Source organism: Rhagoletis zephyria, unplaced genomic scaffold (genome assembly GCF_001687245.7).
Source record: "Rhagoletis zephyria isolate East Lansing unplaced genomic scaffold, Rhagoletis_zephyria_1.1 Rzeph_scaffold_00193, whole genome shotgun sequence".
Lineage (NCBI taxonomy): Eukaryota > Metazoa > Arthropoda > Insecta > Diptera > Tephritidae > Rhagoletis > Rhagoletis zephyria.
In genome coordinates, this window is record NW_016157277.1 from 178,424 (window position 1) to 205,549 (window position 27,126).

Here is a 27,126-nt window from a genome sequence, read left to right on the forward strand (position 1 = left end):
TATCTAACAACACACGACAAAAAAAACGTCAGCCTTCTTTTTGAATAATTTAAGCTCCACCATATTATCGCAACTGGTACGTAACGACACGGCGATATGACCGTAAAACGATTGATCTTTTTAACCGACTTCCAAAAAAGGAGGAGGTTATCAGTTCGTCGGAATATATATATATTTTTTTTTTTTTATGTATGTTACCGCATAACTTTGCACCACGGCAACCGATTTGAATAATTCTTTTTCAACGGAAAGGTAGTATCTCAGAGGTGGTCCCATACTAATTTGGTTTCGATCCGATCATTGGATCATGAAATATATAGACATATATATATTTTTTTTAAGTCGGTTTTTTTTGCTAAAAATTACTTGTTGTTGTATGTATTTATTTCTTGGGCATATCAAATATTATCTGAAGCATGGCAACTATAATACAATTTTTTTTTCTTATTTTTTACAGTACAGTTTAAGGAAGTTCCAACATTATGTGAAAACCTTAAGAAAATCTTAAAGTATTTTGCTTGAATTGAAAATTCAGCACAAATCAGTACACATTTTTAAAAATCAGGACATTAGCGTACTGATTGAAGAAATTAATAAAATCAGTACAATAGTTGAAAAATCAGTACTGTACTGATAAAATCAGTACGTCTGGTCTGGCAGCCGTATTCGAATCCACCGAGATCTCGAATTCTGTCAGCCTTGATTTCTCATTATCCAAAAATGCTTTTCTTTCTTTGTTATATTCTGTCTTCTGATACAATATTGTCTTTTGTTATTTTGATATTTACTTGTTTATATTAACTTGTTTATATTAATATTTATCTACTATGTTTGTATTTTCGAGCTGTAAATAGTCTGTAAGAACTTTGTTCATTGACTATATGAAATAAATAAATAAATAAAACCGTCTCTCGAGTCGGATGCACCGTGTATGACTGCCTATTAAGAAGAACTAGGAGTGCCAGTTACTGTCGAAATTCGAGCGTTTTTCTAGTTTTTAAAGTTTATAGCTTAGGATGTCGGTTAACCGATAAGGTACCAAATATACATATCAATTATTCACTGAATTTCAAAAGCACTAAAACCCTATAGCTCAAAAAAATGCGATAACTCGAATGCCTTAGATAACTGTGCGTTTCGGGGGCTCGATATATATCGATAACTCAAAAATGTATATATCTCGTAATAAATCGATAACTCGATAAACTTTGGATACCTCTAGAAATTTCTATATTAAATTTTGATAGCCCCATATTTTTCGAAAGCTCGTTACACTCTGGTAACACGATAAAATTCTATAAGTAGTAATAAATCGATACACGTATATAACTTTGAAATTTCGATTACATATATCATATCTTGAAAATTACAAAAACTTCGCTTAGATAAATCGTCAAATTTTAGTAAATCAATAAATATCGATAACTCTATAAGTTGCAAGAACACGATGCATTACGATAACTGGATACATTTCGTTAGCTCCATAAATTATTGTCATTCAAAAAATATCAATAACTTAATAAATTTCATTAATTTGTATAGCTCAATAACTATCCGTAAAGCTCGGCAACTAATTTTATGTCTATAAATTTCGACAGCACAATAAACATATATCAATTGGAATATTTCGAACGTTGCGATAACTCAATTAAACATGCATAACTCGATAATTATAAACATCGATGATTCGATAAATTTGGGCAACTTGATACCTTTCGATAACTACATTTTTATGACTGAATTTATATCGATTCTTATCCAAAAACTCTCGTCTACTGAAAAATAATTTTCCAGTGGTGTTCTTGGTTTTTGAAATCGGTTCGGTAGAATCGCCAAACTAACGGTGGCAAAATTTTTGTTAGCGTGTTAATATACATTTATATAGATAAAAATATTGATTATTATATCGACAACAATATCGATTATTATATCGATAAAAATATCGATATATATATGGTTAAATGTGTATATCTTGGTAACCGCTGCATAAAATTCTTCCAAACTGGGCACAGTACAACATACCAAGTGGCCGAAAATTTTTAAAATCGGACAATAACCATGCCCACATCCCATATAACGGTAATTTAGAGAAATACGAAATCTTCGATATATTAAAGCTAATTTATTTAAAATTGATGCTTGCAAAAATTCTTTACCAAGAACTACTGTTATGATAAATTTTTGAAATGGGCGTGGCACCGCCCCAGAAAGGTAAAAAACATACATTTAATACTTGCGCCGGGTATTTAATGTCCGGCCCTGCCCGAACTTAGACTTTCTTACTTGTTTTCTTAATCGTTATCATTTATTTCCTTATCATCATATTTATCTTTATTACAAAGTTTAATTTTAAATACGATGTAAACCAAGTGCCAAAAAAAATTCGAATGGAACAGGTTTGCAACAACAACTATACACAAATACGGAAATTTTCAAACGACAGTTTTGGCCGTAATTTTCCACCAATTTTGAAACCATAAAAACTCTACATCTATAGAAAAATATCTTTTCGAGGGTGTTCTTGGTTTTAAAATCGGTGCGCTAGAATCGCCAAACGAACGGAGACAAAATTTTTAAGAAACTATGGATCTAAAACCAATTTCGAGCTAGCGAATTTTAAGGGGAAGTTTCATATCAGGTAATACAAAATTTTGTGGGAAAAGCATAAACAAATAGCTAATCTAATAGTGTAGGGATACAAAAAGTAGTTTATTTTTTTAATACATAAATAATCAGAATTGAAAAAGAAATCGATTAAGCGGTGACTATCTGTCCGTCCGTCCGTTCGTCTGTCCGTCTGTGCACACGATAACTCGATTTAAAATTGAGATATTTTAACGAAATTTGGTATGTGTACTCCTTTTTAGCGTGGGACGGATGGTATTGAAAATGGGCACAATCAGACGCCTACCTCCCATATAACGGTAGTTTTCAGAAATACGAAAACTTCGATATTTTAGTAACTACTGAAGCTTATTAACTCAAAATTATTATTTACAACGATTTTTAGACGACAAATAAGAATATTATAATATTATGATTACATGTAACCGCTTCACCAATTTCTCTCAAACTTGGCACAGTTGTTGACCTTGGTACAAAATACCAAACCACTGAAATTTTTTAAAATCGGACCATAACCACGCCCATATCCCATATAACGGTTATTTAGAGAAATACAAAGTCTTCGATAAATCAGTAATACTGTAGCTACTTTATTCATAATTGATGTTTGCTATAATTCTTTAGCAAAAAATACGTTTATTATAAAATTTTGGAAAATAGGCTTGGCACCGCCCACTTATAACCACATATGTGAATCTCGGCAACCGTTCGATCAATTTGTACCATACTCGGTACGATTATTGTGCTTGCCACAAAAAAAGCAAAACATTGAAAATTATTGAAATCGGACTAAAAGTACGTTGCAACAAGTTCCCCACCTTTTAACTTAAAAACTCTAGAAGAATACCTAATAAGAATTTATGCTCCGATGTACTTTAACATTCAATACTACTATTCTGTTATATACGGCAGTCCGCTTCTATTCAAATTCATCCGCCTCGCGCATTTCTTCCGTCAAAGGAGCGACAGAAATAACTCATATTTTGCTCATCCAGCAAATGTCTGCTATCAATGCTTTACGATGATCATAAATCGGTACGTGACCAGGCAATAAAAAATTGTGTACTACCATGACCACCTTTGCGATGCAGGAGAACTTAGAGAGTACAAGAAATGTAAAATTAATTTTGACTGCTCCAATTATTCAGAATGATAGATTTGAAAGAGGACTATGTTTTAGCAGAACCGGCAATTACTTCATTCCGTATACCCATTTGAAGGAATATTTAGAATTTGAAGACCCTTCATTTCCTGACCTACAATTGCCATGCCACATACAAGGAACTGAACGATATGTTCAACTGCTAATCAGTGTTTCTCGGCGCGTAACGGAAAAAGAATCATGAAAGTGACTGATCTTAGTCGAAAAATGTTACCACGTTTGGAAATCAATCAGGACTTAAAAACTTAGTTATTTAAGTATTAAAAAAAAATTAACTGCTTTTTGTACCCTTACACTTATAAATCAGCTATTTGTTTAAGTTTTCCCACAAAATGTTGTATTACCTGATATGAAATATATTACCTGACAAGAATGATAGAATTAAAGATTGCGCCCATGCGAAGCTTTTTAAGCGTAATGTCATCTTGGTGCAATTGCGGGAGAGAAATGCCAAAACGCATAGGAAAATATGTAAACAATGCGGAAGAATGTGTCAGTATCAATATTAAATGGTCCAATTTTGCAGGAATTAATAAATATACAACGTTTAATTAAATAGGAACACGTAGCAATGATTTTGGGCATGTAGCCCTTTAGGTAAGTACGATTTTCAGCACATGCCGGATGTTGGAAAATTTCATGAAGTCTATGAAGTGTATGTAGATTAGGGTGCTCCAAAAACAGTAAAGTCGGAATTGTAATACTCTCACCCCCTACGATTGTTCTGTATCGAAAAAGTATACCCCAAATTTTTTATATCGAAAAAAATATATATTTAGAAGTCGCTCAAAGCGCTCTAAGTTTCCCATGTATTTTTATATGGGAAAAATAAAATTTTTCGTAGAAATGGTATAGAATTCTTCAAATTCAATATTTTTCGATCGCAAAACTCTGGTTCTCTTCAGGATACTTTCAATAATAATTCTCTATTTAACCATTTAACTATTTATTTAATACTAACGATTTTTTATTGGTCGCCCCATTGCATTTTTCGGGGTTTTTGGCGGACCTATAAATTATAGTTGTGATGAAAAAATGGTTAAATAAACAATTGGGTATTATTATTGGGAACCTCCTGCAGAAAAAGAGTTTTTTGGTTGAAAAATATTGATTTTTAACTATTCTATACCATTTCTACGAAAAGTTGTTTTTCCCCATATAAAATATATGGAAAACTTTGGGCGCAGCCCGGACTATTTTTCCGGGCACAAATGTGCAAAAGGGCAATTTGAAATAACAGGAATCAACATATCATCTCTAAACAATGATTTTACGTGTATTAATCTTATATGGCTTATAAAATTACCAAATAACTACATTTTCTGAAAATTCTGTAATATTTTACACTTTTGTTGTGTTGATAAAATTTGCTCTCGTATTTGAATAACAACAGCTTTTATTTCAAATTGCCCTTTTGCACATTTGTGCCCGGAAAAATAGTCCGGGCTCCTTCGTGCACAAAGAAGAAGACATTTACGATCCAAAAGTGGAACGTATTCGCTCTCTATTCCCCATTTTTCTAGCGTGAGGAACGGTTTCTGGGTTATTTTGGGCACCCGCGAGTACCCGCGGGCTCATGTGGAACAAACCTAATGTGTCGCAACTCTGCATATACAAACAGTTTGAATACCGCAGTATAACAGCCCAATAGACCATCTGAGAAGCAGACTGCAATAGTACTTGAGAACAAGCTTACATCAACACTGAATTTGAAACTTTTCTCAATATAACTTATAAAAGATTGTCAAAATGAAAATTCACAAGCAAATTTTGCACATGCCTGAGAAATTAATTTTATGATTAAGCTCTTTTAAAGTAAGTATGTTTAAAAAATGCTTACACTTATCAAAATGGTCATAACTATAATTGAGAAACACTTATTTTGTGTAGAAAATCGTCAAAAAATATTATGTCGAACAACTTGAGAACAATATTATAAAAAGCTTACAAGCTTTATTTTACTATTACGATGTACAAGCATTACACAATTGTTTTTCAATCCGAAGAAAAAAGCCGATTATTTTGCCGTTATATTTATGATATTTTGTCAACGTTCGCCTGGCGTTCTTCATTCAGTAGTTAAGTAAGTGCAGTGAATTAATTATAAAATATACATATATTTAAGTAATAACAATAATCAAAAGTTCATCTAGTGTATAATGCCAAATAAGTACAAAACAAGCATCAGAAATGAATAAAAAGAAATTTTTGAGCTTCTCTATAATAAAAGAACGAAAAATAGTGACATAGAAGAAAATTGTAGTGCTAGTGCTATTAATAATGGAATTGCGGCAAATGATATTGTTGATGCTGTTGATAATGACATTGAAGAAAGTGAAATTGAGAACGATATTCAATACTCAAGTTCAAGTTGTGAAGAAAACGATGACTTCAGTGACGAAACTATTGAACAGTATAATATTCGAAATGAATTAGCTGAATGGAGTATTTAAAGTTCAATTTTTCATTGTGCGATAAATGAACTTTTGACAATTTTAAGAAAGCTTCAACCAACCTTACCAAAAGACGCAAGAACATTGAAAAAATGTCTTGAGATGCACCAGTAGCTTTAATTCAAGGTGGCGAATATGTGGATTATGGACTGAAAGACTGCTTAACCGATTTCTTTTATTCTACTTCATACGAGAGTGATTCTATTGAATTAAATCGTCGTTTAAAGTGCAAAACCGCGTATCAGCAAAATGCAAAACCGCGTATATGAGGTTGCATAAATTATTTTTTAGAGAGTAAAAACGCTCATATTTCAAAATGGTTCTCTTTTTTATAAAGAAATCACATATCTGGATAGTATATTTCAGGACGAATGGATAAGGATTGAGCCAAGAGCTTGTGTGAGCAAATCCAATTTTTGGCAGCCTATGTCAGTTACGCGGTTTTGCAGAATGACGATACGCGGTTTTGTACTTCAAACGACGAAATATAAATGTTGACGAACTACCAATAGCTAAAAGTTCATTAGCTCAAGCATCACCGATCCTCGTCAATGTGCAAGGTACAAAGTTGGTATATACTGTGGGAGTTTATACTGGAAATAGTAAACCTAAAGATGTTAATGAATTCTTAACACCATTTGTTGAAGAGTTTATTGTACTTATTGACGAACAGTTTTCTTTCAAAGGCAATACTTATAAAGTTGCCGATTATTTGTTTATATGTGATGCACCTGCAAGATCCCTAGTTATGGGTATCAAAAGTCATACTGGTTACAGTTGTTGCCACAAATGCAAACAAAATGGAGAGTACGTAAACAGGCGCATAATTTTTAAGCTCGAAAATAACACTCTGCGGTCAGAGCACGACAAGATGCAAATCACCATACGACAAATACCCGTATGTCAATTGAAAGGCTGCCAGTAGACATAGTGAAATCATTTCCCTTTGACTACATGCACGTAGTATGCCTTGGGGTTGTTAGAACCTTGATCACAGCATGGATAAAAACTAAAAAATCATTTTCACTGCAGCCAATGCAAATCGATTTGTTGGATAAAAAACTTAAGCAGGGATGAAATTTTGCAAAAATTATGTCTGAATGACTAACAACTTCTGCTCATAAAATGGGCAAGATCGAATAGCGATCACGCCTACCAACCATATAATTAAAAAATCGTTAACTTTTTCGTCAAATTCTGGTACATTTTTTAAGCACTTGCGCACGGTTATAGATACCTGCATACCTAAAACTTTTTTAACTATTTAGGATGAATTAAAAATAGAAAGTCCGTTATGTATATACTGTATTGACGCCGGATCCGAATCAGCCACCATATATATATATAAAATAAAAAAAAACTGTTAAAAAGTCAGATCAAGTTTAACAACTTTTAGGGCCGTTTCCTCATCTAACCTTTAGATTGCCGGCCACTTTATCGTCTCGATATACGAGTTTTCGTTTTCTCATCAGCGCATTAATTTCTCGAATCGATAAATTCTTGCTCACCCGATGCAACCTCTAAAAATGTGTACCCAACATTAAATTTGGGTTTGGGTTTGGTTTTTGCTAACAGTTGCCTTGCTCTATATTTGCATTGCCAACCTTTGAAATTATACGACGAATGTAGTGAAGTTTCACTCACAGAAATGTAGTGAAGTTTCACTCTACGGAATAACAAATTTATTTTTATCGGTAAGATAAGAAAACCAAAACACTTTAAAGTGAGGAACAATTTATCTGCCCTGTTAGTAAAGGCAACTTTACTGCTTACATTAGAAAATGGCCCTCAGTAAGTAAACGATACTGATGCTTTGATAAATTTGTGTCGAATACACCGGCACACAAAAAAAATTTGTGTGATGTGCATTTGACCGGACCTACCTATGGTTATGTATTTCAATCCGCAGAATTCGAATTTAAAGTCAGTTTGGCCAATATACCTCCTAGATTTCGAGAAAACTTCAAAAAAAAAAAAAACCTAAAAATAGTGAAAATCGGCAATAAAAAACGGTTTTTTGAAGTTTTCTCGAAATCTAGGAGGTATATTGGCCAAACTGAATTCAAATTCGGATTCTGCGGGTCGAAATATATAACCATAGGTAGGTCCGGTCAAATGCACATCACACTATTTTTTTTGTGTGTGCCGGTCTTATTAGTGCGAGAGCTTCTTCAGGCAAAATACCTTTAGGACTCTTCTTTGCCAATATGACCTTCTTCATAGCAGTACCTCTTTCTGGAGAAGCACATAAAAGCTCATTAAGTAGCGCAGCTGAAGATCTCATTTTTATTTCAGTGGCCAAAAATAAATACTTCTGATTAGGTAACTTCCGAAAGCTCACTCATTAGCTTTCTGCATTTTAACTTTTTGGAAACAATCTTCAAGACTTTTAGTTGGCCTATCAGCAGAAAATGTCGGCTTACCAAACTTAGAACACACAAATTGTGACAAGTTTATTTTAAATTCGAGCCAATCTTTATTTGCAGTAACAATCTGCTCTCTTTTTCGGAAAACTTTTGTCCACTTTAGGTCCAAATTCTAAATTAATTTCGCACGTATGATTTCAATTTAACAAATTTGATTCTATCACTAGATCCTAAACTGATGTTCCCTGGTACAAAATTCATTGTTCTATCAAGTCTTTCATTTTTAGGGGTCGACAGCCAAAAATCAAAAATTTCCTGTCTTGAAATTTTAGGAGTCATTTTGAAAATTGAAAGTAAATGTATGGGTGCCGCAGCTAGCCGCAGAATTTTTTTGTGGATTCTATTAGTATATACATCAATTGAGAGAATAAGTATAGTAAGTGATCTATATTCCGCCATATAAGAAAGGTTTCTTCTACAAAAACAAAAAATAATAATAATTTGGTACTCAATAATAACAATAATAATAATCAGTAATAATTTTTACATTTCCTGAATTTTCTTACAGTGACGGAGAAAGAAATGAAGTTAGAACAAAGTCTATTTAAACAAGTTATTGAGCCTTAAAAATACTCAGTTTTCGTTGCACGCACAATTTCATTTTTCACTTATTGCTTACTATGACTTTTGGATACCGTTATGTTTATATGTAGCCAAATTTTTTCAAGCAAAGTTGTATTTACTCTTAAGTAGACAATATTCTTGCATATTTGATAAAAAATTTATTGAAAAATTACAAACCAAAAATGTAATTAAATTACCCTAGCTTTGCACATTGGACCACTGTGCACCGGCCCCTTTGTTTTAAAAAATATTTTGGATGAAAGGCTCTCATTTCTTCTTATATTTGTAAGCTTTTAAAAATATTATTCTCAAGTCATATGGTCTATTGGGAGTAACCAAATATTGTATTGATACATTTTGGAAGTCAGCCATACTCAGGTGGTATACAGAGCATTCGCTTAGCAAGTCTTATCTTTTTGGTTCGAATTTATCAATCGAGAGTTTTTTTAATTTAAAAAAGGGACCTTTTTTACGGCACTATACCTAAGTATTCAAGTGAACCAAAAAATAAGCAAATTTTTCGGGGTGTTAAATTTATTCAAACATATTGAACATGAAGTTCAAATATGTATTGGAAATGATTTAAAAATGCTAGTTATATTTAATTTATTTTTTTAATTTTTTACAGATGACAGAAAAGGAAATGGAAAGACAGCAGAATAACGCATATGAAAGTGGTGATGTAGGTCCCAAATATTTATTTAATTATAACATAAAATCTAAAATTAGTCGGTATACTCTTTTCCAACTTTGTAGGCAACAGAAAATGAGATTGCAACAAACAATGGTGTCAATAAGGTAATCTAATTTATCTTACTCCATCGAAAAAATCAAGAACATTTATTTATTTAGAATAAATTTTTAGCTCCTAACTGTATGTAAAGTTTGCGTTGACTAGTGCGCATCGTATATTTACAGTTAAAAATGCTAATTTTTTAAGTCATTTTAGTAAGGCTAATTTTCTTTTCATCGGCTTTAACTAGCCTTTAGAAACGTAGATTTATTATTGCCAGACATGTCCGTTGTTGCTAACATTGTGCCAGACGTCACTTTTTATTAAAAAAATCAAAATTTAATATGATGTTGTTTAAATACTAATGAATCTAAAATTAATTTGCCAGACATTAATTCGGTTGTTAAAGCAAGAGCCAGACCGATTTAAAGCTGAAAAGTATTGCGCTGTGGCGAAATAGTGAATTTTCATAGGATTTTAGTATGAAAACTGGAAACTGGCCCTTATTATGAGCTGCATTCGATTTTCGAATCTGTAGACAAATTTCTTAAATATATTTTATATCAAAATATATTCGAAAGACTAATAAACTTAAACTTTCTTAAACATTTGCTACTCCTGACCAGTTTACTTAGCTCTCATCCTCCGACGAATCGTTGAACCAGAACTCGTTGTACTCATTTTACTACGTTTTTATAAACTTGCTTTCTTTTTTACCTCATTTTAATTAGAACAAATTTACATAAATATGTATAAGCACACTATTTAGATTGCTCGATTTGTAAACAAAGCTTCTCAGCGGTGAAAAATATACTATTGTGAACAACCTAAACGGGCGAAATTCACAATAGCGCTATTCTTCATCGAATAAGCGCCATAATACCAAATGAAAATTCGTTCGCTCAGCACTTTCGACCACAGTCGAAAATCGAATGCAACTCATAATAGGGGCCTATAACTACTTATATAACGTTATAATATAAATCTAATTATTGGAATATCAAAAATTATATATATATTTTTTTCAAATACATACGTTAAGGAAAATAAAAACTTAAAACATTTCAAAAAAATCAACTTGTATAGTGTCGGAATAAGACAAGAAAAGGAGAGAAAACACAAACATTTTTATATTTATACCATTATTATAATATTTTTATATTCATAATTGTGTCATAAAAAACATTGACTTACAATAAAAATGCGCACTGGATGCCACTATCCAATTCCTATGCAGAATCGCTTGCTGATTCCGAAAATCGACTATTTTTTCCATAAATAAATTTTCGAGATATTTGCAATTTACCGTTATTCAGCTTAAAAAAGTGGTTCCACTTAATCACGTATGTATATCTTATACGAAATGCAGCAAATGAAAGGTAGAAAAACTCTCCAGTAAACGGTAAACTACAAATATCTCGAAAACTTATTTATAGAAAGAATACTCGATTTTCGGAGTCAGCAAGTGATTCTGCGTAGGAATTGGGTTGTGACATCCAGTGCGCATTTTTGTTGTAAGTCAGTTTTTTTTATGACACAATTATAAATATCAAAATGTTTGTGTTTTTCTATTGCTTTTCTTGCTTTATTCCGACACTATACAAGTTGATGTTTTTTGAAATGGTTTAAGTTTTTATTTTCCTTCACGTACATATGTATTTGAAATTTCTGTTTTTGTTTTTTGGATATTCCAATAATAAGATTTATGTTATAACGTTAGATAAGTAGTTATAGTTTCCAGTTTTCATACTAAAATCCTATGAAAATTCACTATTTTGCTACTTACTCCCTGACTACCAGCGTAGTATTTTTCAGCTTTAAATCGGTCTGGCTCTTGCTTTAGCAACCGAATATGTTTGGCTAATTAATTTTAGATTCATTAGTACTTAAGCAACATCATACTATGTTTTGAGCTTTACTAAAATGAGTTGAAAAGTTTATTTTTTTTAATAAAAAATGCACTCTAAAAAGTGCATGCAAAACTACTACTGAAAAGTGTTTATTTTTCAACTAGAATCTGCTCAAGTATACGCACAAGATGTTTAAGATTTGATTTTGAACATGAGTTGTTTAAAATATACACATGAAATGTTTGAAACTACAAACATTTAGAAAATAAAAATATATTTTTTGCAAATAATAAATACTAAGTGCCAGGGGCGCACGCAGGAATATATTTTTGGAGGGAAAGGGTTTATACTTCTAAATATATATCATCAGCAAATACTGAAAATTCGCTCTTTAAAATACATTTATGTAAGTTTTATTTACAGTATGAAATAAATAAATAAACTTTTTAAAGTATCATCAATTGCATTTTATTTACATAAAATTTATAAAGAACTCAGACATTTTTAACCGGCTTCAAAAAAGGGGAGGTTATCAATTCTTCGGAGTATTTTTACTTATTTTATTTATTCCACCGCATAACTTTGCACCGCGTGAACCGATTCCAATAATTATTTTTTTTACCGGAAAGATGGTACCTTAAGGGTCGTCCCGTAATTTGGTTTAGATCCGATCATTAAATCATGAAAAAATTAACGGTTAAAGATGCACTCAGCTTTCAAAAGTAATACAAAATTTTACAAAAGAATTTTAATATAAATAAATTAAATAATTTCACGAAACTTTTACACTTTTTTATTAATTTTTGTCGATTTCTGGTTTCTAATTTTTTAATAATTCGAATAACGAAAATTTAACTGAACTTGTATTTTTATCATGTAGCTCATTTTGGTGGAACGAATTCGAAGTTAGCAAATTAAGCAAATTTCAATTTGAACAGTCGAAGAGTGCGGACGTGTTTTTAAGTTCGCTCCGTAGTCATTAAATATTGTGCTATTTAATAAAACAAAAAAAAAACAAAAAAATAAAATAAATAAGTAAAATAAACAAACAAACCAAATGAAAACAGAAAGCGATGAGTCAAGCTGAAATCCGAGCTCAGAAGCAACGCAACAACGCATATTTCTCTATTCGGTCCCAGAGTGACAGCGAAAGCGCAAAGCCCAATCCATCGACCACCCTCAAACCCCCTCAAGATTCAGGTCAGCGGACTTGTCCTCCAAACTTACCATTGACGACTCCGATGCCTTGGAGTGAAGAGTGCGCTTCACGTGTGCCGTATCACATTTCACGCCCAACGCTTACATCAAATTCGGTAAGCGATAACATATCCCCAAATATAGCGGCAACAACAACTAGTACAGCGACATGTTTCACTACCTCTATCGCGCCAACAACAACAACAAACACACCGGTACCTGCCGACTGCACAGCGGTGTCAACAGCCCGGCCTATTCTTGCTGCACAAGCACAAATTAACTTGAGTGCAAGCACTGGCAACAAAGGTAAAGCGCAAGAAAGGTTGAAAAACGAAACAACTAAAAATGCGGCCATACAGACTGGAATAGACCGCTATGTTACAATAAAAAGAAAACTTAGTCCGCAAAATTCAACGGGCAGTAAGACAAAAATAAACCGCCTTACCTCAACTCAGCAAGTCAGTACGAATAGATTTGCACTGCTAAGTGACAATGCCGATGATGTGAATAGCCAAATTTCTGAAGGTGCTGCAAAAGCTACTAATGCCAAACCTCCGCCCATTTTTATAAGAGAAGAGAATCCAAGCGCTCTTGTAAAAAAATTCACACAGCTAATCGGTAGTAATAAAATTCATATTATCCCACTATCTAAGGGAAATATTCGCGAAACTAAAGTACAAATTTATTCCGAACAGGATTTTCGAACAGTGTCCAAATACCTGAATGACACAAACACAAAATTTTATACATACCAACTTAAAAGTGCAAAAGGTCTACAAATTGTAGTTAAAGGTATCGAACCAAGCGTTGAAGCTGTGGAAGTTTTGGAAGCACTTAAAGAACAAGGTTTCAATCCAAAAGCTGCTGTGAATATTTTTAATAGGAACAAAATCCCTCAACCTATGTTTAAAGTTGAGCTCGAGCCTGAAAACAAACCTCTGGGCAAAAACGATGTGCATCCAATTTATAAATTACAATATCTGCTGCATCGTAGGATAACTGTGGAAGAACCGCATAAGAGAAATGGCCCTGTACAATGCACCAACTGCCAGGAGTATGGTCATACTAGGTCTTACTGCACGCTTCGCTCAGTGTGCGTAGCTTGTGGAGAGCTACATGTCTCTGCCACTTGCACATCAAGCAAAGAAAACCCGCGTGCAAAAAAATGTGGTAACTGCGGTGGAAATCACACAGCAAACTACAGAGGCTGTCCAGTCTATAAGGAGTTAAAAAACCGGATCAACCAACGCGTGGCTTCCATACGTACTCATAATGTACCGAATGCCTTTGTACCCTCCCAAACGAATCCTGACGTCTTCTTCGCCAAAAGAGCCACGTCGCCAACAGTTCTATCAAACACCGTCAATGGCGTCTCGTTTGCAAGTGCCTTAAAATCAGGCTTAGAAAACCGTGCCCCTACAAAAACTGCACCTCAAGTTGCGCCGCAAGAACAGCATCCCCATGCACAATATGGTAAACAATCCAATATCGAAGCTATGATAGCGTCGATGCAACAAAGCATGATGAATTTCATGACTTTCATGCAAAACACAATGCAAGAACTCATGCGAAATCAAAATACGCTGCTCAACCTGCTTGCTACTCAGCAAACAAGATAATGACCTTACTTAAAATAGCCCTCTGGAATGCAAATGGCATTCCTCGCCACAAACTAGAGCTGTCAAAATTTCTTAAGGACAAGGAAATTGACATAATGCTCCTTGCTGAAACACACCTAACTAATAGATATAATTTTGACATTTCGGGATATACCTTTTATTTGCACGAATCATCCAGATGGAAAGGCGCATGACGGAACTGGTATTTTAGTCAGAAACCGGATTAAACACCATCATTTGACTGGAATTGCCGAGAATTATCTGCAAGCAACATCAATATGCGTACAAACAAAGCAAGGTGATATTACGCTGTCCGCGGTTTATTGTCCCCCACGTTTCACGATAACAGAAAAACAGTTTATGGATTTCTTCAGTTCGCTGGGAGAGCGCTTCCTTGCTGCAGGTGATTATAATGCGAAGCACCCTCACTGGGGCTCACGCTTGTCCAACCCTAAAGGCAAGCAATTATATAACGCGCTTATATGTAGAAGAAACAAACTCGATTACGTTTCTCGGTGACAAGGAAAATTCCTCGCGGCCTTATTAGTACAGAATCAGTTGCAGATCTCTCGTCAGACCACTCACCTGTACTTTTCACCTTGTGGCATCAGCCGAAAGAAAAAGAGTCACCCTATATGCTCACGACAAGGGCTACAAATTGGTTAAAGTATAAAAAATATATCAGTGCGCATATAGACCTCGATCCAAATTTAGATACGCCGACCGATATTGAAAACTCCATAGCCGCTCTTGAATCTACACTTAGAGCAGCCGCTAGCATTTCCACACCCCAGAAAGGTTATGTGCAAAATAAAAAATATAATTTAACCAATAGGAAAATTGAAATGCTTGTCTTGGAAAAACGACGCCTACGACGGATATGGCAGACTAATAGATCACCAGCATCAAAACAACTGCTCAAGGCGGCCACACATGCACTGACGAGAGCCCTCAAGAACGAGGAACAGTACGCACAGTACCGGTACATCCAAAAGCTCTCACCGACTAGCACAAAGCACTCGTTATGGAAAGCACACCACAAGCTAAATGCGCCAATAGAGACTGAAATGCCAGTACGGGACCACAATGGCAAATGGGCTCGGAGTGACGCAGAAAAAGCAAACACCTTTGCTTCTCATCTAAAAAAATGTTTTTAGGCCAAACCCCGCAACTAATAATTTTCAACTTCCACCCGTACCCAATGTGTCAAAATTTGAGCCGCTGAAATTTGTACCTGAAGAAATTTCAAAAGTAATTAAGGATCAACTGCAACCAAATAAGGCCCCAGGGCACGACTTAATAACCCCAAAAATGATTATTGAGCTACCAAATTGTGCTGTACTTTGCATCTGTATGCTATTTAACGCAATCACTAAACATTGTCATTTCCCTCACCAATGGAAAAAGTCGACTATTGTGATGATACCAAAGCCCGGAAAGGACAAAACGCAGCCATCTTCATATAGGCCCATCAGCCCGCTACCGTGTATGTCGAAATTATTCGAAAAACTTCTTATGCTGCGCATCTCCCCACATCTGCAAGCCCGCAATATAATACCACTTCACCAATTTGGCTTCAGGGAAAAACATGGAACAATCGAGCAGGTAAATCGCATAACAACCGAAATCCGAACAGCGTTTGAAAAGAGGGAATATTGCGCTGCAATATTTCTTGACGTCGCCCAGGCATTTGACCGCGTCTGGCTAGATGGTCTTATGTATAAAATACAAATGCTACTCCCACAAAGCACACACAAACTGCTTAAGTCATACCTTTATAATCGAAAGTTTGCAGTTCGATGTAACACCACCATTTCTGAAGCCCATGCAATCGAAGCTGGAGTGCCACAAGGCAGTGTCCTTGGCCCGATGTTGTATGTCTTATACACCGCGGATATTCCTACAAACGACCGCCTGATAATGTCCACTTTTGCCGATGGCACTGCCATAATCAGTCGCTCCAAGTGTCCTCTACAAGCAACTGTGCTCCTAGGCAATCATATGGAAGCTGTTGCCAATTGGCTCGCAAACTGGCGAATAAAGGTTAACGAGCAAAAGTGTAAGCAAGTTACATTTACACTGAATAAGAGTAACTGTCCGCCCTTGACTTTAAACAACGTACAAATACCACAAAGCAATCATGTCACTTACCTAGGGGTCCACCTGGACAGGCGACTTACTTGGCGAAACCACATAGTGGCTAAAAGGACTCATCTCAAGCTGAAGGCTAATTCTCTCCACTGGCTTATTAACTCTCGCTCACCCCTGAGTCTGGAGTATAAAGTGCTTATTTACAATACAGTTTTAAAACCGATATGGACCTATGGATGTGAGTTATGGGGAAACGCGAGCAGCAGCAACATCGAAATCCTTCGTCGTGCGCAATCTAAAATCCTTCGAACAATCACCGGAGCACCTTGGTATATGCGAAATGAGAACATTCACCGCGACTTGAGAATACCAGAAGTACGAACCGAAATAGAACAACGGAAGACGAAATATGTATCGAAGCTTTTAGCGCACCCAAATCATTTAGCAAGATCTTTATTGCGTGTCAACAGGACCTCAAGACTACGTAGGAATGACTTACCAGCCCAGTCGTAATCTTTTCTTAGGGCCAGTTAAGAAAATACTCATCCCAACTAGGGGATGTAAATTAAGTGAATAGATTAAGATTCGAAAACTTATTGTTAGGCTCTTAGGCAAGGCAGATTCAATAAATAAAAACAAATTAAAAAAAAAAAAAAAAAAAAAATTAAATCTTCGAATGCTTATTAAGTTCATATCAGTGGTAAACTTTTTTAGGCTGTAAAGTGTAAAAAGCAGCAGTAAGTGAGTATGCATTGTATATTTTTAGGACAATGTTTTCATTCCCAGTTAAACTTTAAAGAGCTCTCAAGAAAAAAAGAAAAATTCTTACAAAATGAGGCACAAGTAATGAAAAAGAAAATTTTTTCTTTCAAAATTTCTTATATCATAATAAATTTAGCCCCTAAACCCACCCCTTGTGTGCGCTACGTGACAAATCTGATATGTAAAAGTAAACAGACATTGTTTAATTTTGCACACACTAGGAGAGGAAACTGGTTACCTCTCTTTATATGCGTAAATTTAAACCAAAATTTTTTAGAGGAAATTTTAAACATTTTATGTGTAAACTGTGGAAATGTGAACAATAAATGTTTAAAACTCAAAAAACAAATTTGAAATTTGTTCTACGCTACACATATGATAAGTAAAAGTAAGCAAGCAGTGTTTAAATTTGCATTCATTAAGAGAGGAAACTGGTTACCTATCTTAGTATGCGCAAATTTAAACAAAAATTTTTTAGAGTGTGTAAATATACGATGCGCACTAATCAACGCAACCATTACCGCCTGCCAGATGGCCCCCACGCTAACCAAGGGAGTGAGAGAGATGCAATATCAAAAAAGCAGCTGTCCTGAAATTCCTGTTTTCACGACTTTGTTAGCTCCCGTACTATTAGGCGCGACTGCTAACATCGTGCAGCATGTGCAAAAATTTCATTTATGCAATTTATGAAATTTTTCACACGCACTTCTCAACTGATTGAGGTGTAGTGCAACAAAATCCATGATTCAATGATGAAAGGTTTTGTAAGAAAAACTTTCTCTCGCTCTAATTTTATCAATGACACTCCCACCCTACTCCTAAAAACAAAAACAGTGATATTTCTTTTCCAAATTTCTTTGCAAGTGTTAAGAACATTTTTCAATTTTTCGTAGTGAAATTTTTACTGGTGAAATTTGAAGAAATGTTTGTTTATGATTCGCTGGCGGCAACAAGACAAAATGGGTGAGAATCGTTAGACTTCAGAAATTCAATGTAGGCTAAAGAGACGAAATTCCCTTAAATGGCGAAATGTATTTGTCGATATTCGTGGAGACCTCTTGATTCTGCCAAGTGGCTGTAAAGTAAAGCGCGCGTTCTGGTAAATGAGTCAACGTAGGTATTTAGGTATTGTCCTCCACAACACAATCCTGTTATCTCGGAATGAGACTTTGACGCAATATAATATTGGCAAACCGCATCCATGGACCCAATAGTAACACACGACAGCACGGATTAGTCAATGGCGCGATGTAATGCACACTTACGGCACTTCTCATTTGACGATGTAGATCACGTTCCCTGTCTCAGTCGTTCAGTAGCTGCGTGTTCTTTTTATTCTTCCTGGGTTCGTCCGGCACGAATACGATTACCATATTCGAAGCAATCGAGCCATAACCGCGAAAGAAACGTAAGCTCCAAATATTTTTATTTGTCGTTTTTTTTTTTTTTGAATAAATATTCCATAATTTTTTCACAAACAAATGGCTTCTTCATATACATCATCTGCAAATAGAACAAAAAAAAGCTCAAAGTAGACCATTCCTTCTCGCCGTCTGACGTACGAAAGTTTGGTATACATATATGTACATAGAAATATTTATTTTTAATAACAACCAGGGGTTATATTCTATGTAAATAAGCTTGTTTAAGGTACCATTTTAGGAAGTGTCGGCCGCTGTGATGGAGTGGTAAGCAGTGCGCGCTTTCACTCCGTAACGCCTGGGTTCAAGCCCTGGTCAAAGCAACATCGGAAAAAAATATAGAAAACTAGCCAATGCCCGCTTGCTTCGCAGCGCCTCATAAGATCTTTTGCGTCGGCCAATACAAAAATAGCGTTTGAAAGCAAAAGCGGTCTGTAAAGTAAGCATTTTTAGTTTAAATTGAAAGGAATAAAGACCAGAATCCTCCTCACACATAGGTCAAGAATAGTAGCGCTATGATACCATATGGAATACTAATGCCTTTCGATGTCAAGAGTTTTACCGATGGTCTTATTTCCACATGTGAGATCTATGCCAAGGGTGCGCAATATTCTTCTATAATCTTGCAACTTCAACATTGGTCCGTAAACCAGTTTTCAGTTATAGGAGGGCCAATAAAAATCCTCGCAGCCGAATTTTTCATCATACAGGTAGCTAACTTTGCGAATTTGAACGAAATTGGGGTAATAAATACGACTTTTATAAGTAACTCTACTTTATGTATACATTTAGAGATGCTCATGATGCACAGATTTTACTCTAGAAGTATTGTGTATATATGTTAATCAAGGAATTGGTTAAGTAACCTAAAAACATTTCAAATTTAAATTATCTAAAAAAGCATCACAAATTTCAGTTGGCATGGCAACAGTACCCTTTTATAAAAATCACCAATATTTTTGTCAGTTTCGCAGCGATCCGGCAGCGCATTTCAAGGTCACTGAGCACCGTGTATTAGTTGCAGTAGAAAACTGAGAGTTGGTATAGATAATACAAATATTAAAAGGAAAAACTAACGGGGTGCCCCGTTTTCTACAATGAAAAATTTTCCCCATACAAAAATTGGACCACTTTAATGTATATGTTTCGAATGAAAAAAAAATCACCATGAAAGTAATAAACGGTTCGAATTTGCATTAACAAAATCGGTTCATAAATAGGGTCAGTTTTTCGCAAATGCTTTTTTCATCATGCAGGTAGCTTATAATTTGAATTTGAACGAAATCGGTTCATAAAGCCACCTAGCGTCTCTATTTTTGGTAAACGTATTTTCCATCATGCTGGTAGCTTACATTTTGAATCTAAAAGAAATCGGTTTATAAATACGATTTTTATAAACAACTCGACTCCAGCGCCACTTAACGGGTATATTTTTCGCATACGTATTTCTCATCATGGAAGTAGCACACGTTTTAAATTTGAGCGAAATCGGTTCACAAATATGACTTTTATAAATAACTCGACTCAGCGACACCTAGCGAGTTTTCTGTAAGCCTATAATAGGACCATATATGCAAGAAAATTTTACTGAAATCTATGCAGTAGTTTTTGAGTTAACTCCGAACAACGAAAACGGCTATTATTTTATATATATAGAAGATAGGATTTTTCTTAACAGCGGTCGTCCCTCGGCAGGCAATGGCAAACCTCCAAGTGTATTTCTGCATGAAAAACAGCGTATCGATGCCAGTACTCATATTTGCAAAAAAGTATCGATAATATTCGTACTTCCAAGTAGTCTCAAAGCAAAGGCAAAAAGTAAACAAAAATCAGATTGCTTTGCTTTTTTCACCTCTTTCTATTTGTAAATTGAATAAAAACAGCTCTTAATAGTTTTAATCTGATCTAAAGGAGTTTATGGAATAAACTTCCGATAAATTAGTTTTACATGCATGAATTAAATGTTTATAGCAAAAAGCTTATTTCCAAGTTTTTAAAAGGAAATATTTTATAATTGTTTGACGCGTACATGTATTCATAAATAACTTTACTTTGAAAATGAAATGCAAATGTAGAAGACGAGAAGCAAATGTGGTGAAGCCCATTCTCTATTCGAAAAATAAGATCTCTTTTATAAAAATTTTCTTCAAGAATGGGCTGGATTTCACAACGAAGGTAGTATACATCGGTTAACGACGGCTGCCTTATGCTGGAGAGTGGCCAAGTTGTCGAGTTCATTATCAAAGGGGAGGCAAGATATTCGTTTTTCAATTATTTAAACATTTTTACCTGAAGCCAATGTTGAAATGACCGTTACATTTTCTTCTAGGTTGTGTAAAAATTTCATAACTGTGTCAATTACCAGTAGCTCACTAGAACAAAATATGTATTAATTATTAGTATTGGAGTATGCATATCGTCGCCGGCCGAAAATCCAAAGATAACCCAAGTCAACCCAATAACTCAAAACTGATAAATTTGCACATTCATGTGAATTAAAAACTTTAAAGGCGTGTTTCTCGAGTTTTCGGTTTTTTGAGTTATGACAGTATTGAAGTAAATAAAGCTCATTTTCGAAACATTCATATTGGATATTGAAGTTAATATTCGAACGTTCTCCACAATATTTATTGGGAAATTTAAAAAAAAATTACTTAAAAAAGTTCTTAGCTCGTTTTTCGGCATTCGCGATATTTACTCAGTCCTTGTGAAAAAGTATCGAGTTCTCGATACTACTCAGTACTCATGAAAAGTATCGATATTCTGTACTCGTTACTCGTATCGTTCTATCACTAATCGCCGTTTGGAGTTGGCGTAAAACTGTAGGTCCCTCCGCTTTGTGTGACAACATCAAGGCGCAAGCCACAAATTGGAGGAGAAGCTCGGCCAAACCCTAACATATATGTAAGCGCCAATCTATTATTATTATTATATTTAGGAAGTGTGATTCAATTCTTCCCCTTGTTCTCCTGCTTCCAAAAATTATCCCTGTGGGTGGGAGTGTAAAATTTTATAAAAAAGCTACTTACAAAACCTTTAATAATTGAATCATGAACAAAAACATCACCCAGCAGTAGCCAGTCATAATTGGTACCTCTCTTCCATAGGTCAAACAAGTCCTGGTGGAACCGCTCCCCTTGTTTGAATACATTTTTTTTACACGCAAGTAAGAATTAGACAGTAAAAAAATTCAGAGAATAAGGTATCCTACTCTTCGAAAGAGAGAAACGTATAAGTTTACCGCGAACAGGAGTTTGCAGAAATTTGCAAGCTTCACTGCCAGCTGGCGTCCATGGTAGCATTTCGAGCATACTAGCGTCGGCATCGGCCGATTCATCGGTCGGACTCTAGGGAGAGGACTTTACTTCTCAAACGCCTACTCAATCCAAACTAGCACTTGTTGCCAAGAGTGATTCTCCGTTAGATTTCAGGCGGACATTATTATAGGTGTTAATGCTGGTTCACAAATAAACGAAGTTGTCTACTTTTTTAACAGTTACAAGTCAACAGTGACGTGTGTGCCACGACGCGTATGCTGTGGCTGTTTGTTTTGGTCTGATTATGCATACTTCGCATAACTTCGCACAACTTCGCATAAACTTCAAACTGTAATTTCGTATGTACTTTGTATGCATTTTGTATGTATTCCATTACCCAGAAATTAGCAGAACTTTTAAAAACTTAGCGATCTGTTGTTTAGATTTTGCTTCACATTTTCTTAAGTTACACTTTTAGTGCACTGGTACAAATGGTTGTTCGAAGTTATGCGAAGTATGCATAATCAGACCCTTTGATTGATTGTCTTCGTTCACCACTAGACCCATTCGGCTTGCTTCTCTATCTAATCCCGAAAAGGCAGAACAGACGTGGGCCTTGTTTTTACCGATAATATCGATGTCGTCGGCATACGCCAGCTCTACGCTCTTGTAAAGTATTCTCCCTGAGCGGTTCAGTTCTGCGAAGGTTATTATCGTCTCCAACATCAGATTAAAGAAATCACACGAAAGGGAGTCTCCTTGTCTGAAACCTTGTATGGTATCAAACGGCTCGGAGAGGTACTTCCCAATTCTGACAGCTGATGGTATTGCTCAACCATCAAACCAAACTAGACATCGCGGCTTAAAAACAACTTTCGTGTTGTCGAAGCAGCTTTGACATCAACAAATAAAGGGTGTTTCGTTTAAACGTGTGGTTTTTAAAGAGACAATACTTTTTTCGGAGTTGGTCTTTTTGACAGCTTTTACAAACTTGTTACCAAAATAATGATTCGGTTCACGCGACGCATCGCGCGCTGCGCCCAATATTCGGTCGATATAATCGCCCAGCAGAGTCGGTAATTCGAGTAACCATGGATCGGTTTCGCATCACGTTTACTCTAGTGGATAATGCGCATCCTTAGAGATGCCGTACAGTGCTCACCGAAGACGCTATTGCTGCTGTGGAGCAGAGTATCGAAGAAGACCCGAATGAGTCCATGATTAATGACTTTTTCGTGCTTGAATTGGAGGATGTTAATGTGGACGACGTTTGGTTCCAACAAGACTAAATGCCATACAGCCAACGAAACAATCAATTAATTGAAGGAAACTTTTGGTGAGCGCATTATCTCGCGTCGTGGGCCTTTGGCGTGGGCTCAAATATCGTGCAGTTTAACACCGCTGGACTATTTTTTCTGGGGTTATGTGAAGTCGCTTGTCTACGCAGATAAGCCCGAGACGATTAACGCCTTGGAAGAGAATTTTCGGCGCGTTATTGCTGGCATACGGCCCCAATTGCTGCAAAAAGTGGTCAAAAATTGGGCCTCTCGGCTGGAATTTTATACGAGCCAGCCGCGGCGGCCATTTGCCCGAAATCATTTTTAAAACATAATGGGCAAACCCTTATCTTTATAATAAAGCTAAATTATTGGCCATAACATTAAACTATATGCGTTTTAACTTGATAGTAGAAAGCCAAAAACAGTTCCTAAGAAATATCACTAACACAACGAAAAATAATCTTAAAGTGAAACTCCAAACGTCTATTAGGAAAAACTTTGAGGTATTTGGATTGAGATGCAATGAAGATTGGTTCGCGCTTTGTTGCGGTCTGCTAGCGGGTGTCGCAGTACGCGATTCACGGTGTTCTTCTTTATGGCAGCGACGCGTACCCGAAATACGAACGGCCTAACGACCACCTTGGAGCAGTCGAATATTATATGACAAATCCCTTTCCTCGCGGTTTAAGGATTTTTCTGAAAAAAACTACTTTTGCAATTATCAAAGGACTCAGGAAGTCGGTGTTGTATGAATAGAATTTTTACGAACGAATTTGATACGCTTTTTACCGGCTCAGAAATGGTAGTTGAATGATCTATTGAAACTGGATTTGTCTCCATCCGCAATACCAAGATCAATAGTATGCAAAGGTGGCTCTAAATCATGTCCTCATACATTTTTAGGACATTTCTGTGATATTATGCATTTTAAGAGTTTTTATGGGGAGTATAAGAAGCTTGCGGCGGTGGAGGGTGATTGGTACAAAAATATTTTGTACACTTAAAACTAACTAATAGCAAGACAAATTTCAGCTACGTCCGCTTGCGTCCATGTCGTGTGTCTTCCATAGACTGAACGCTTCACACTGGCAGATCCCTATAAAAGCTGCAAGAAAAGCTAGTAAACGTAACTCGATTTTGCTTAAATTTACTAGTTGGGCCCTTTTCACTAAGGAAAGGAAAAATATGAAAACTGGTAAAAATTGACTAACTGTCACGCCCATTCGAAACTCGGTTTATAACTTGGATTAAGCTTGGCAGACATATATCTGAAATTTGAAAATCGGTCAATTGCCACCCTCACCAGCTGTCCGAATTTTGTATTTTTATGTGCCTAACGATCCTTCAAAATAACAAAAATTTGGCGAAAGACCTGTTTTTGTATAAAAACCCATAAATATAAAAAATTGTGTGGATTGGCAACCAGCCACGCCTTCCATCCCCCACACTAGTGGGAAATACTACCCGATTCTATTAAAATCGATTTGTACCCGGATGCCAACTCTCTTAGGAATAATTCTCCGAAATTCCTGGAAAAATTCCCCTATTTTTAATGAAATTCCCCCTGAAATGAATTTTGCTACATATTTAAAGCACTTCATGCTAATTTTTTATTAAAAAAACCAACAAATATCATTAATTGTGATATACATATAATATAAAAAACAAATTCGATTGCTTGCTGGCGAAATGAAACGAGAAAAGAGAGCGTCAAACATAAACGTGAAAAAGGTGAACAATGTCGCTGTTAGTGTTGCTAGAAAATTTTTAGGCTTATAGCTAAATTCTCCGAAAAAATAAGCTAAAAATAGCCAAAAAAATTGTTTCATAGCCAAACAAAATAGCCAAAAATATTTTATTTTCAAAAACAGCTAAATAAATTAAATAATTAGATTATTATAACTCAAACAAATATGAACTTAAATATTCACATACATTGAATTGGAGTTGTAAAATACATTATAATTGTGACTAGTAAATATTATTAATATTTAAGCTAAAATCTACAAATCTATTCCTAAAATACAAAAATATCCTTGGTTTAGTTTCACAGTTTCCTTTCCATTTCGACGAACCAGTGAAGATATTTAAATAATTAAGCGAAAACGTTGTGAACAAAACTATGCGGTTGATTATAATTAATAATTATTAAAGATGACACCAGCGATTCGACCATGCGACAGTCAATTTTACACACAAATAAATCAATATCTTCGCGAAACCATGAGCTAAATGTAAGAAAACTGCGTCTTTAGTTTTTCTCTTTGAGGTCAGGATTTTTTAAAGGACTTTGAAATTTGGAAAATATGGTTATTTCAAAAAACTGTTTAAAAAAACTCTGTACAATGTAAAAAAACCGAATGGGCATCAAATTTAAGAGAAAAATCTATAGAACTAAGGCAGATTAAATTTTTCAGTATTTAAGAATAAGTATGTATTGAAAATGTATGTAGATGTTAAGGAATTCTCCAGCTCTTTGGCATCACTGCTTACAAACCGCCGAACTTTCCTAAAATCGGATAACATTTCCCATTCCCGACTTCTAGTGAGAACGAGGACAAAACGAAGTATCTCCTGTCAAACAGTCAGAGCATACGCGTAATGGCACCCACGTCACTGTTGACAGTTACAAGTTCGAAAAATAGACGACTTCGTTTATTTGGGAACCAGCATTAACACCAATAATAATGTCAGCCTTGAAATCCAACGGAGAATCACTCTTGCCAACAAGTGCTCTTTGGGCTGAGTAGGCAATTGAGAAGTAAAGTCCTCTCTCGTCGTACAAAGATCACACTCTATAAGTCACTCATCATGCCTGTGCTGGTGTATGGCGCGGAGGCATGGACAATGAAAGCATCTGATGAGGCGGCTCTTGGAGTTTTCGAGAGAAAGATTCTGCGAAAGATTTACGGGCCTTTACGCGTTGGTGATGACGAATATCGCAGACGATTTAACGATGAGCTCTATGAGCTTTACAACGACATAGACATAGTGCAGCGTATTAAAATTCAGCGGCTCCGCTGCCTTGGCCATGTCGTTCGAATGGACAGAAACGCTCCTGCTCTGAAAATATTCAACGCGGGCCACGATGCTGGTAACAGAGGGAGAGGAAGGCCTCCTCTGCGTTGGAAAGACCAGGTGGAGAAGGACTTGGCTTCACTTGGCATTTCCAATTGGCGTCAGTTAGCACAGAAGAGAAATGCCTGGCGTGCTGTTTTGGACTCGGCCAAAATCGCTTAGGCGGTTACAGCGCCAATAAAGACGAAGAAGAAGAAGACTACTAGTGAGGAAAGAGGGGGGATGGCTGGTCGTCAGTCCACACAATTTGTTATATATCGCGGGGGGTTTTATGCATTAGAATCAAGAATTCGAATGGCTGATGGGCGCGACAGTTGACCGATTTTCCCCCATCTTTCCCATTTATGCCTTCCTAGGTTAATCTAAGTTACAAATCGAATTACGTTGAAATCGGATAAAATTTACCATATCCGCCCCATAGTGTAGTGGCCGCGCCAGTCCGCTAAATTCAAAAAATTTTCTTATTTATTCATTCCTAGTCAAAAGTACTCCACGTTACTATTTTCAGCAAAATCTGAGCTCATTTACCACTTTTGCCTCATTTTATGGTGAGCTCTTCCACTATCCGGCGTACTCTCCACGACACCGTTTAATCTCTTCATGGCAAA

At 35.6% G+C, this 27,126-nt stretch overlaps 1 protein-coding gene across 4 annotated transcripts in view; it reads left to right on the forward strand.

The window, feature by feature from the left end:
- CNT2 (Concentrative nucleoside transporter 2) overlaps positions 1-27,126 on the forward strand; it is a 191,988-nt gene that overhangs the window by 102,173 nt on the left and 62,689 nt on the right. For 2 of the 4 annotated variants that reach the window (XM_017609127.1, XM_017609128.1), the window contains exons 2-3: positions 9,859-9,912; positions 9,987-10,028. The exons of 1 other annotated variant lie outside the window; for it this stretch is intronic. In XM_017609127.1, the coding sequence (XP_017464616.1) occupies positions 9,859-9,912; positions 9,987-10,028 (96 nt within the window). The remainder of the gene's footprint in view (positions 1-9,858; positions 9,913-9,986; positions 10,029-27,126) is intronic. One more of the 4 variants, XM_017609129.1, reaches the window with a different exon arrangement.